The following is a 13,620-nucleotide window of genomic DNA, read 5'->3' as shown; positions in this document are numbered from 1 at the left end:
CTCGCATTTTTTTTAAATTTAACATACACACATAAAAATTTTACAAGTAGTAGAATATATATTTACAAGTATTGAGCGTTTTAAGTTTGATTTTTGTTGTTGTTGTTTTAGTTTGCGTTTTGAAGAAGTAGAAAAAGAAGAAGAAAATTGCAATAAGTGGGATTTGAATTTAAATTATTTAAAAATTTAAGTCGTATGTATGTAGTAATGACATTTATTTAAATAAAAGTCCCAGTACATGACCAACAAAGGCAGGGGAAATTTTGCAGTAGTCTTCTACAAAAGAAGAGACCAAGACTTGTGTAGATCTTTGAAAAATTATTTTTTTTCTAAAAATCCACTCTTTTTTATAAATTTCTTTCTCACACATCGGAAAAAATATATATTTTTAATCCAAACCTTTAGCAGTATCCTGAAAAAATATTTTTGAAAATTCCACTCTTAGGTAGGATTTTTTAAATAACACATTTTTACTCAAGTCGTAGATTTTTTAATTTTTTTGAGGATTTCAGGTATCTTTACAAGGTGTGATTTTTTTTTAATATATTTTTTTAAACCTACTCAAGTCGTGGATTTTTCAGAAAAATATTTTTTAGGACATATTCAGGAGTCTTTTATCTAAAAAATAGTTTTTCAAAGACCTACTCAAGCCTTTGATGTTTAATTTTTGCTCTCTCAGCCTATAAAGAAAAATACTTAAAAATATAAAGCATACTTTTAGGCGTTAGACAATTTATAAAGGGAAGGCCTTTTCCTGTGATACTTTTGAGACTTTTAATGATGAGTTGAGACTTTTAATGAAGTAAAAAATCCTTTTAAGGATGCTTTGCTTCTTCTAGGCCATCTTCAGAGGGAGATCATTTGCTTTGGGGATTATCTTTTTAGGTTTTAGGTCAGCTAGGAGGACATTCTTCTCAGTCCAAAATTTTTTGAAATTTTTTAATTTCTTCCGCAAACCAACAAATCTTCTAGGGCGCGGTAGGATATTTTCATGTGTTCCATGTGTTTTTATTATTTCTCCTGCATGATCCTTTCTAATATTATTGACCATTGAATATGGTTTCCGGATAATAGCTGGGCGCATTGAACATGCGTGGAAACCCGTTTGGATCCAATTGATGATTGACAGGCAGCACAGACATGATGTCACTGGAAAAACAAAGAAGAAAAAAAGAGATCATTAAGAGGAGTGTAAAATGGGTATACAAAATTAATTACAAGGACCCTAGGATCCTTTTACAAAATGCAAAAAAAAAAAATGGAAAAAATTTTCAAGTTAAAAGATAAAAAATGTTATAACACTTGTCATGTTTGACACATAAAAAAATTCAATTAGGCCCCCCTGTTGTGGGCCACATGTGCGAGCCGCAGGACAATGTGTTGACCATACCCAAAACATTGAAGGAAGAAAAAGATAATTAGAAATCATTTCAAAAGAGGCGTCCCTTGGTCTAATTTTATTTCTTCGAATGTTGTTATTGTGTTGTACACACACCCACACACATATGTAATTGTAGAGCAGGCTCGGGCAAAGAATAACAAATTTGCGTTGCGTTGTAGATGTGTGTGTGTGTGTGTCAATGGGTGTTCAGTTGTTTCAATTGATTGTGCATGAGAGTATGATGTTATTTACTTTCGCGAGAGAGCACTCGTGCGGGGTTTTGCCTGATGATGTTGTAGAGCAATAATGGCAACAATAACAATAGCCATTTGATCGTAAAAAATCCATGCCATGCCATTCAAGTGGCCAATTTTGGCTTGTGCGCCTGCTCTCACTCTTCGATTGTTCAAAGAAACAAAATTTCGGTTCTTTTTTCTCAAAATAGTTTTCATGTGTGTGGTGTGGCAGGGCATGATGCTGTCAGGCGTCCAAAGATTGCGTATAATCAGTACGTGACTTTTTAATGGTCACTTTTATTTTTTAAAGGCAATTTGAACTGACAAAATTTCAACTTCATGAATGGAGAGCGGAGCTGTAATTTTTTTTTTTTCATAAATGTTAATTTCAAAATCGATGTTGTTGTTGTTCGTATTTTTCTGTTGTAATGTGAAGTGTTATATTTTTAAGTGTGAAATTTATGGGCAAATGGGATTTCTGAAGATTTTTTCTGCTGCCGCTTCTTTGGAATTCTGGCAGACTTCGTGGGGAGCTGGAGTTTTTTTTTGGAAATGCGTAATTTTCTGAATATTTTTTTTTATTGTGTAACATGAGTATTGAATGAGTTTTTTTATAGGAAATTAATAATTAAGTAAATTAGAATTTTTAAAAACGAACATTTCAAGAAGGTTATTCAAATGAATTTTTCAAATAGGGAAAACAATTCTCAGAAGTTGGACAAAGGGGATAATCTAGGAATTAAGGGTATTTAAGGAGATATAAAAATAAGGGATTCGGAAAAATTACAAAAAAGGCGACTGGGTTTGGAAATTTTTTAAGGGATCTACACTAGGCGTTGATTTTCAACAAATTTTTTTTTAATTTAGTTTTAAATAAAAAAAATTCATTTTTGATTTTAAATTAAAAAAAATCTAAATTTTTTTTTACAAAATATTTAATTTCAAAAGAAAAATTGATTTTTCTTCATTTTTTACATTTTTGAATTTTTTTATAATTTAATATCACTTATTTTTAAATATTTTTTACTTATAAATATTTAAAAATTTAAAAATTACTTGCAAATTACCCCAAAAATTCTTTATCTTAAAGAGTTATAATTAATTTTATTATGTGAATTCTCTTTGAAAGCACACAACTCTCTCTCTCTCTTTCTCTGTCCAGTTATTTCCTTCACACACAATTGTTGTATTATATATAGCCGTTATGAAATTTTTTGCATTGAACAGTCACATCAATAAAGATATCTTTCATCATTACACAAAGCTCCACTACACAGTTATTATTTTATTTTTTATTCTTCTTTGTTTACTTCTCTCTCTGTCATACGCATAACTGTCCATGCATGTGTGTTGGAGCAAAACAAAAGCATGATCGTCTCCCATTAACAGTGGGATGATCATATGTATGTTTGTGTGTGTGTGTATATATGCTTGCACGGCATTTACACATGTTATTTCCCCCCACACAAAGTCATCACAGTTATTATTTCGCTCTCTCTCTCTCACTGCATATAAAGCTCATTATCTTTCATCATCAAAATTACCACAGAGCTCCACTGCACAGCTATTATTTTATTTACATTCTTCTTTGTTTACATCTCTCTGCCATACGCATAACTGTCCATGCATGGGTTGGAGCAAAACAAAAGCATGATCGTCCCCCATTAACAGTGGGATGATAATATGTATGTGTTTATGCTTGCACGGCATTCACACATGTTATTTCCCACCACACACACAAATAACTGGCACAGGGAAGGGGAGAAAGTTATCACAGTTATTATTTCGCTCTCTCACTGCTTATAAATCTCTTTATCTTTTATATGGCAAGGGAAAATAATAAATGTAGCGAATTTTAATGATATTTCCTCACAATGGAGATTGCCTATTGTTATTGATTTGTTTGTCTCTTCATAAACAAGAGAAAAAATGAGAGAGAGGAAACTAAACTGTTGATTATCTTTTAAAAAATATTTTTCTTACAGATTTTTAAAGAAATATTTTTAAAGATTTTTAAAAAAAATATTGTTTTCAAAGGTTTAAAAAATAATTTTTTTAATTATTTTAAAAAATATATTTTTTTAAATTATTTTCAAAAATATTTTTTTTTAAAGATCCACACAAGGCTTAGTTTTATAAAAAATAATTTTTTAAAGATTTTTTTTTTTTATTTTTTCTCAATATTTTTTTTCAAATTATTATTATTTTTATTTCTAAAAATAACTAAAAAAGGTTAAATTTCTCTACTTACGATCTCTGTTGTGGCGTTCGATCCCTTTGCCGGCGATTCTTGAACCAATTCGAAACTTGTGTCAGCGTCAACCCCGTCTTTTGGGCCAATGTCTTTTTCTCGTCGGGCGTCGGGTAACGATTTGTCAAATAACAATCTTTTAAGGCATTGCGGGATTTTTCTTTAAAACAATACACGGTCTCTTCACCATCCCATATTGTTTTAGGTAAAGGATATTTTTTCCTTAAACGATATTTATCCACCGCACCAAGGGGACGACCCCTTACTTTTTCCGCCTCTTTATAATGCGCTTTAAACCATAAATTTTGTAAATCCGCATGATATTTTATCGAAAAACAATGTGATTCCAGTAAATTATAGACTTCATGAAACTGGCCACGATGATATGCGACAATGGCACGTGCGCGCAGTACACTTTCATTATTCTTGAATAACTCCGAGGCGGGTAAATTGCACAGGAAAGTGGTTAACTTTTCAATATCACCTTTTTGCTGCAGTGCTTCACACATGCATTGGATCTGAAACGAATTTTAATTTATTGTTTATTAATTGTTTTAAAATGAAATTATTTTAATTTAAATAATTTTTATTTAAATTTTCATTATTTTTTTCAATTTTTTGCTTAATTTTTAAATTATTATTTTTAATTTAAATCGTTCCCTTTGTTTTAATTATTTTTGATATTAAATTATCTTGTTTTAATTAACATTTTAGTTACCCCTCTCTCTGTCTCTTTACTTTTGTTTATGAACAAACAAATCAATCAACAGTAGTCAATCTCCATTGTGGGGAAATATCAATTATATTGCCAACAGTTATTATTTCCCCTTGTCATATAAAATATAAAGCACAGTCGGGCGAAGAGCAGTTAGTATTTTCCCACACATTGTCATACACACACACAAAGTAATTTTTTAGTAATAGAGCTTTATAAGCAGTGTGAGAGAGAGAGCGAATGATAATTGTGATAACTTTCTCCTTATCTCTGTGTCAGTTATTATATATGTGGGGGGAAATAACATGTGTGAATGCCATGCAAACATATACACACACACATACATATGATAGCCTCACTGTTAATGGGGGACGATCATGCTTTTGTTTTGCTCCAACCCATGCATGGACAGTTATGCGTATGGCAGAGAGATGTAAACAAAGAAGAATGTAAATAAAATAATAACTGTGTAGTGGAAAAATAAAATAATAACTCGTTGGAAATGTTGATGATGAGAGATAAAGAGCTTCATAAGCAGTGAGAGAGAGAGAACGCGAATGATAACTGTGATAACTTTCCCCTCATCTCTGTGCCAGTTATTTGTTGTGTGGGGAAATAACATGTGCGAATGCCGTGCAAGCATATACAAACACACACTGTTAATGGGGGGCGATCGTGCTTTTTTTTGCTCCAACCCATGCATGGACAGTTATGTAAAGAATGTAAATAAAATAATAACTGTGTAGTGGAGCTCGTTGGAAAAGTTGATGATGAGAGAGAGAAAGCTCTCTTTATTATTGTGAATGTTGAATGAAAAGGGCCCAATTAGGTATGTAATGACAATAACGGTTGTCGGTAATAGCAAATAATGATTTGTAATAGAAAATAACTGAAGAGAGAGAAAGAGTTGTTGTGGGCATTACAAAGAGAATTTGTATAATAAAATGAATTATAACTCTTTCATATAATGAATTAATAGGGGAAATTGGGAATTGATTTAATAAAGCTTTAAATAAATAAAAAAAAATAATAAAAAATATTACATTAAATTAAAATAATTTAAAAAAAAAAATACAGAAAAAAAATATTTAATATAAAATTTAAAAAAAGTCAAATCAAAAATCAATTTTTTAGAGGAAAAAAATATTTTTATAATTGAAAAAAAAAATCAATTATATAGAAAAAAATAGAGAGGAAAAAATTATTTTTTTTTAATTTAATAAAAATTAAGAAAAAAATAATTATATGGAGAAAAAATATTTTTTTTAAATTAAAATAAAATTATAAAAAATTAGTTTTTAATTTAAAAAAAATCCCCTCACCTGATCTGTGGTAAATTGCAGAAATTTCCGATCCATTTGTATATTGCCAACACTGTTATGTGAGCCGGTAATATTCGACAGCAGGCCCCCTGAACCATTCAAACCACGATTTAAATTACTTAAAGGATCAGATGGTTGTTGTTGCTGTTGTTGTTGTGTGATATGACCCGCTGATGTTTGATTTAAATTCATTTGATTCGATTGATTCAAACTAAGAGGTTTTGTATTACCATTCAGATCACTTTGTAGGGCAGCAGCAGCAGAGGCGGAAGATGATGAAGTGGGTGGTGCGGGTGGCGGCACAACTCCCGCCGAACCTATGGCATTTTCAAAAATCATATTATTTATTGAATTTGCATAGACGGGGCTGGTGGTTGCCGTGGGCGGAGGGGATTTATCGTAGTCACTGGTTATATCATGAAAACGACGATCCAAATCTTTGTCCGGCGCATAGGGGGAGAATTTATCTAAGTGTAAGACGGTTTTGCAGGAGATGTTGCCACGATAACCTGGAAAATAAAAAAAAAATTCATAAAATTAAAATTTTTTTTCAATGAATTAAATCCGCTTAATTACTGCTTTGGTGATGAAGCCTAGCTAGACTATTTTTATTATATGGATTTGCCCTGCATATCTGTCTGTCATGTTCGTCTTCTTCGACGACGATATGCATTTCGTAATTGTACTCCTTAAAAATGTGCTGACTTGTTAGCGTCACTGTGACGGATTTTTATTATTGTTGTTGTATTTTTTTATTTGTATTTAAATTTTTGGTCACACGTTAGGAATTTGATGACAATTAAGGAAAATTTTGTTGCATATTTTTTTGGATCACACAAAAAACATTGACAATTAAAAAAAAAAATTAAATTTAAAAAAATCTGGAAATTTTAAAAAATTTTCCTTGAAAATTCTTAAAAACGTATTTTTGAAAACTTCGAAAAAATTGACAAATAAAAAAAAATTAAACTTATAAAAAATTATGAAAATTTAAAATAAATATATTCCTGCACCTATTAATGAAAATCCTTATTTTTTTAAACAACCTTTTTTTGAAACATTTTATTTTGAAAATTTTAAAATAAAAATTAAAAAAAAAATATTTTTCCACAATTTTTGTTAGAAACAAATTTGGAGAAAATATTTTTTTAATTCTAGAAGTTGTATGTCCTCGAGAATTTTTTTTCGATTTTTGAAAAAAATGTTTTAATACTGACAGTTTGTAGGTCCTTGGAGGGAAATTTTTTTAACTGAAAATTTCTGGTCCTTTAAAAAAAATTTCTTTGAAATTCGCACTTATTATAGTCTTTGAAGAAAAACAATTTTATTCCTAGAAATTATATGTCCTTGGAGAAAACATTTTTTTTTACCAAGAGGCCCTGTTAGTCAAAAAAAAAAATTTAAAAACCAACGCTTTTATTGGTTCATAACAAATATTTTTAAAAAGCCCTGTCAGTTGTAGGTCCTTGAAAAGTATTTTTTTAAAAATAAAAAAATCCTTGCGGTTGTTGATCCTCCAGAAAATATATTTTTTTTAAATTCCGAAAGATCACGACCTTTGTAGGGTCCTAAAAAAATATGTTTTTGTTTTTAAATTCTTTAAAATCCATTTTTAATAACATTCATAAATTTCTTTTTTTTTTTGTTATTGATACCTAAAATTTTTTTATTTTTAATTTAAAAATGTTTATTTAAAAATCTCTTCCAAAATCCATTAAATTATTCCTTAGTAATCAATTTCTGCCTTGAATGGTATTGAAAATCCCTTTAATTTACTCACCTGAATTCGGCAGAAACAGAGCCCCATATGATATCGGTGAATGCATGTTATTATCCTGATTATGATGATGATGATTTATGGGTGAATTATCCGATGATGCACCGCCGGAGCTTGTCGAATCTAAATCGCCACCATTCAACGATGACGATAAAGTATTATCCATATTTTTTACAAACATTAAGCAATTTTCTTATTATAATATTTTTTTTTTTAATTTTTAAAAATTTCTTTGGTTTTTCTTAGCACTACAAAATTCCATTTAATTTTTTTTCTTTAAAAATATATGTTTTTAATTAATATTTTTTAGATTATTAATTTAGAGGGGTTTTTGCTTATTTTTTTTTTCTTTTGAATATCAAATTCACTCTCTAGTATTTTTTTTGTTATTTTATTTAAATAACTCCACTTAATTATGGTTTTATACAAGAAAAAACAAGTCTAAACACCTTCTTCTTGTCACAATTAAACACACTGAGACATGTCAAACGGCAACGCGAGAACCTTACGCCTGCGAAGTTCTAATTGAACTGTTTATTGCATAGCCGAAAATGATTGCACAAATGATGTACCCACACAACACAACGAATGAACGGCACAAACAACAACAACAACCCATACAACAACAAACAAACGGTCGTCACAACGATGTGTGTGTGCTGTTGCTTGCTGTGCCGTAGGAAATGAAAGAGAGAGCAAGAGTTGGCAAGCAAACAAACAACAACAACAGCACAGCAGCAACAGATAGGCCTGTTTCCATTGCACACCTTTAAGCAGGCACACACACGCCGATGCTCATACACACGAATGTGTACACACACACACGAATGCTCACAAACACGAAGGCTCGCTCACACACACGAACCGCTCTCACATACGCACTCGTCACCCAACCGGCCCTTCTCATTGAATGGCCAACGAATCACATTTCACTGTTATGCAGTGAAGTACTGTTGTTGTTGCTGTTCGTGTTGTTTACATTTGTGTGGTATTGCTGCGGTGGTGGGGTGGGCGGAACAAAATGAGAAATGAAACACTAATGCTTGCATTAACTGTTAGGGGTTGATTTCATCCTGTTTCCTTGTTGTCAAAAGGAAGAAAGGGCGTAACCTTTTCTGCAGTGTGTGTGATGATGATGCGACAACAACAAAACAATAGAAGAGACGCCATTTTTTCCTTTACTCTTTCCATTGAGAGTTATGAATTGAATTGAATGTACTATACGAAACAGGTTAGTGCGTGTTTTGTTTTTGTTGTTTTTTTGTTGTTGTGAAGATTTAACAAAGCAGGCCCTTCAGCCTGTGACATTGTTCAATGTTACATCATAGTTTTTGAAATGAGAGAGATATCTCATATATCTGAGGGATTTAAAGAAGAATGAAAGTGTTGTTGTTTGTCTCTTTGTTTTAAATTTCCGGATTTAAATTTTGTGATTGCACAAAATTGTACATTTTTCCAATGAATCTTCATTTGATACTGGTAATTTATTTCGATAGTGGAAATAGAAAATATCGGTTTGTTCTAATTTCGTATATAACCTTGACCTGCAAATGTTTTTTTTTTTCACTTGCAAATAAAAGAAGGAAAAAAATATTTCAAGGATATCTGCAGATTATTAGGAAACCTTTTTTGTAATGAAAATAGGATCTGTTTTTACTATTGTTTTCGATATCATAAAGGAATTATTTTTTATCGTAGTAAAGAGTAGCAAAATCTTGTTTCAATAATTTTGAAAAAATGAAAAAAAAATATTTGTTTTTTTTTATTTAGAAAATTTCCACAGAATTTCTAAAATTCATTCACCATTTCGCTTGCACTTCGTTGTTTATAATAATTTTGTTTATACATTTTTTTATTTATTTTTTTATTTTTGTTGTTGTTGTTTTTGTTTATTTATCTCATGTTGGTCATCATATTTTTCTTGTTCTTGTTGTTTTTTGTTATTATTGTCATTTTAGCGCAATTGCCATTCAAAGTATCAAATGATTTATTTTTTGTTTAGTTGTTGTTGTTGCTGTCAAAATTCTTAGGAATTTTGATGTTTTTTTGTTGGCCGTGGTAGTCCATTTGCACAATTTTCAGTTCATTTGATTTATTTTTTTTGTGAAGAAGAAAAATAAACATATTTTGAAAAAGATGGTATTAGGTGTTGGAAAAAAATTAAAGAATAATAGAAATTAATTTAAAAAAAAAATAATAAAATTTTATGAAATTATAGATGTTTTTTTGAAATTTGAAAAAAAAAATTAAATCAAGTGTAATGGTTTTTTTGATTTTTTTTAAATATTTTAAAATTAAATATTTAAAAATTAAAAAAAAATCTAACATTTTAGAGAAAAAAATTATGTTTTTGCAAAATAGTCAGGCTGAATCCCAGTTTGTTGTTTTTATAAAAAAAAAAAAAAAAAAAACAACTATTTATTAGTGGGGAATGTATGGCATTGTTTGCCGAGGGGTAAGGCAGGGAAGACTATAGTTTCGGATCACGCCACTGATCCTCATCAGTTCCCTTAGTTTTTTGTTGGGATATTCTCCCCAGAAGCTATTGCTTCTATACAAAAAAAACCTTTCATACCCAAATGTCTCTTGTAACAAAGCGAAGTACTTAGCTGACCAACGACATAAACTGCATGAGAATTTCGCTGGAGCCTCACTTCGAGGTTAACAAGGCATTTACAAACAATACCACACCTTTCCCACTGTTGTGTGTTGTCACATCGCGACAAATGCACACAACGACTTTGTTGGTGTTGCTAGTGTACAGCAACAAACCAAACAGTTTAACCGTGCCTGCGTCTACAACTTCAGTAGTGTTGGCGGTTTATTTGGGATACCATTTGTATTTTGTTTTTGCAAAATAGTCAGGCTGAATCCCAGTTTGTTGTTTTTATAAAAAAAAAAAAAAAAAAAAAAAAAAAAAAAACAACTATTTATTAGTGGGGAATGTATGGCATTGTTTGCCGAGGGGTAAGGCAGGGAAGACTATAGTTTCGGATCACGCCACTGATCCTCATCAGTTCCCTTAGTTTTTTGTTGGGATATTCTCCCCAGAAGCTATTGCTTCTATACAAAAAAACCTTTCATACCCAAATGTCTCTTGTAACAAAGCGAAGTACTTAGCTGACCAACGACATAAACTGCATGAGAATTTCGCTGGAGCCTCACTTCGAGGTTAACAAGGCATTTTTTATAAAAACAACAAACTGGGATTCAGCCTGACTATTTTGCAAAAACAAAATACAAATGGTATCCCAAATAAACCGCCAACACTACTGAAAAAAATTATTTTAAAAATAAATATTTAAATTATTATTGAAATCAAATATTTCAATTTTTGAAAAAAAAATTATTTTGAAAATTCGATTTTCAAAATATATTTATTTTGAATTTTTTTATTTTGATTTTCAAAATATATTTATTTCGATTTTTTTTTAAATTTCAAATTTTTAAATTTAAAATAGTTTGAAAATCAAATTAAAAAAATCAAGGTATTTTCAAAATCGAATTCTTCAAAAAAAAAAAAAAAAAAAAAATCGAAAAATATTTTTAAAATATAATTTACAAAAACAAATTGAGAAATTAAAGAAAAAAATAAAACAATTTAAAAAAATTGAAATCAAATATTGAAAAAAATCAAAATTTTTGAAAAAAATTGTTTTAAAAATTCGTTTTTAAAATATACTTATTTTGATTTTTTTTAATTTGATTTTCAAAATATTTAGATTTTTTTGAAAATTTGATTTTTCAAAATATATTTATTTCTATTTTTTTAACTTAAAATTTTTAAATTCAAAATATTTTGAAAATCAAATAAAAAAATTAAAGTATTTTCAAAATCGAATTCTCAAAAAAAAAAAAAAAATCGAAAAAATATTTTTAAATTATAATTAACAAAAACAAATTGAAATAAATATATTTTGTAAATAAAATTTTGTAAAAAAAAATCAGAATTCAATAAAATTTGATTTTCACAAAAAATCTAAAAATTTCCAAAATGAAACATTTTCAATTCTACATGAATTCTAATATATCAAAATTCATATATAGTACCTTACCATACTGTACCCTACCATATATTAGAGTTATCGGAAAAAATTCCGAGTTACTCAAAATTTACAATAAATCTTTTTTTGGAGTAATCATTCATTTTCTCGTTGCCATAACATTTAATGTAATGGGAATATTTAATTTATATAAGCGGATTTTCAAAGAAGGTAGTCTTAGCTTCAATATTGTCATTAGTGATTTTAGTCTACCTTAACAAATTATCGAGATATTTGAAACCAATCACTTTTACTCCAAATTTATTACGAAACAACTTCGTTATGTAACCAACCTCTTGAGGCCGTAACTTTTGATGTGGTTTGACTATTTGAATTATTTAAACTGATTTTTAAAGTAGATAGTCTTATCTTCAAAATTGTTATTAGGTATTTTCGTGTACCTAACCAAATTTTCAAGTTTTATTAACAAATACACAGTTACTCATATTTTTTATTATCAGCCGATTTTTTTGCAGTAACTAATTTCTTGGGGCCATAACTTCTGAAGTAATGGGAATATTTTTATTATATAAGTGGTTTCTGATAGTCATTTCTTGTAGCTTCAAAATCGTTATTAGTAGATTTGGTGTATATGACGAAATTTCCAAATTATCGGAAAAATATTGAAATTACTCAAAATTTACTACTGACCGACTTTTTTCAGTTATCAACTTCCCGAGACCACAATTTTTGAAGTTATAGGGTTATTTTGTTTATTTAAACTGATTCTTAAAGAAAATTTTCTCATCTTCAAAATTGTCATGAGTGGATTTCATATAGCTAATCAAATTTTTGAGTTATCGCCACAAATACACAGTTACTGATAATTTTTTAGCAGCCGATTTTTTTTCAGTAACCAATTTCTTGAGGCCATAACTCCGGATGTAATGAGAATATTTTAATTATATAAACGGATTCTGATAGTCATTTTTTGTACCTTCAAAATTGTCATTAGTGGATTTGGTGTATCTGACGAAATTGCCGAATTATCGAAAACAAATTGAAGTTACTTAAATTTTTCAATTAATCGACTTATTTCTGTAATCAATTTCCGGAGGACACAATTTTTGAAGTTATAGAGTTATTTTAATTTGATAAATTGATTCTGAAAGAAAATTTTGTCATCTTCAAAATTGTCATGAGTGGATTTCATGTACCCAACCAAATTTTTGAGTTATCGCAATAAATTCACAGTTACTCATAATTTATTATCAGCCGGATTTTTTTTTCAGTAACAATTTTCATGAGGCCATAACTCCGGATGTAATGGGAATATTTTAATTATATAAACGGATTCAGAAAGTATTTTCTTTCAGCTTCAAAATCAGCATTAGAAGATTTGATGTATCTGACGAATTTACCGAATTATAGGAAAAAAATCGCAGTTACTCAAAATTTACTAATAACCGACTTATTTGAGTAACCATTTTCTCGTGGTCATAACTTTTGATGTGGTGGGACTATTTGAATTACACAAACTAAAGTTTTGAAGAGAATTTTCCTGTCTTCAAATTTGTCATTTATGCTTTTAATGTATCTCAACTAATTACCGAGATATGAAGAAATATATACCGTTACTCTAAATTTCAAAGTAATCGATGTAGTTCAGCAATCATATTCCCGATAGCATAACTTTTGATGTGATGCGTATATTTTGATTATATAAATTGATTTTGAAAGCAATTTTTCTTATCTTCAAAATTGTTATTGGCCACTTTAAATGTATTTGAACAAATTTACGAGATATTTGACAAATATTTACATTTACTTGGAATTTTTCAAAAATTCAATTGTGTGTTTAAGGTGATAGCATTGTTAAGAGCTTGTAATTCTATTTTATTTTCCGTATCAGAATTATACCACCCCTATACTCTGCTTTTCCCACCTTATGTACC

The 13,620-nt window shown here is 29.3% G+C and overlaps 1 protein-coding gene across 1 annotated transcript; it reads right to left on the bottom strand.

Annotated features, from left to right (window-relative positions):
• Nucleotides 1-1,031: 1,031 nt before the first annotated feature.
• Nucleotides 1,032-7,874, bottom strand: LOC133329370 (homeobox protein ceh-34). Its single transcript, XM_061537845.1, has 5 exons — nt 7,686-7,874; nt 6,209-6,414; nt 5,906-6,049; nt 3,869-4,386; nt 1,032-1,149 (listed from the first exon to the last, which is right to left on the bottom strand). Exons 1-5 carry the CDS (start codon nt 7,861-7,863, stop codon nt 1,041-1,043), a joined length of 1,155 nt encoding a protein of 384 aa, XP_061393829.1. The 5' UTR covers nt 7,864-7,874; the 3' UTR covers nt 1,032-1,040.
• Between the last annotated feature and the right edge of the window lie 5,746 nt (nt 7,875-13,620).

This window comes from Musca vetustissima, unplaced genomic scaffold (assembly GCF_032173495.1).
Source record: "Musca vetustissima isolate MV318-11 ecotype Yass unplaced genomic scaffold, APGP_CSIRO_Mvet_v1 utg9169, whole genome shotgun sequence".
NCBI classification, from domain to species: domain Eukaryota; kingdom Metazoa; phylum Arthropoda; class Insecta; order Diptera; family Muscidae; genus Musca; species Musca vetustissima.
This window is presented reverse-complemented; position numbering and strand designations above follow the sequence as displayed.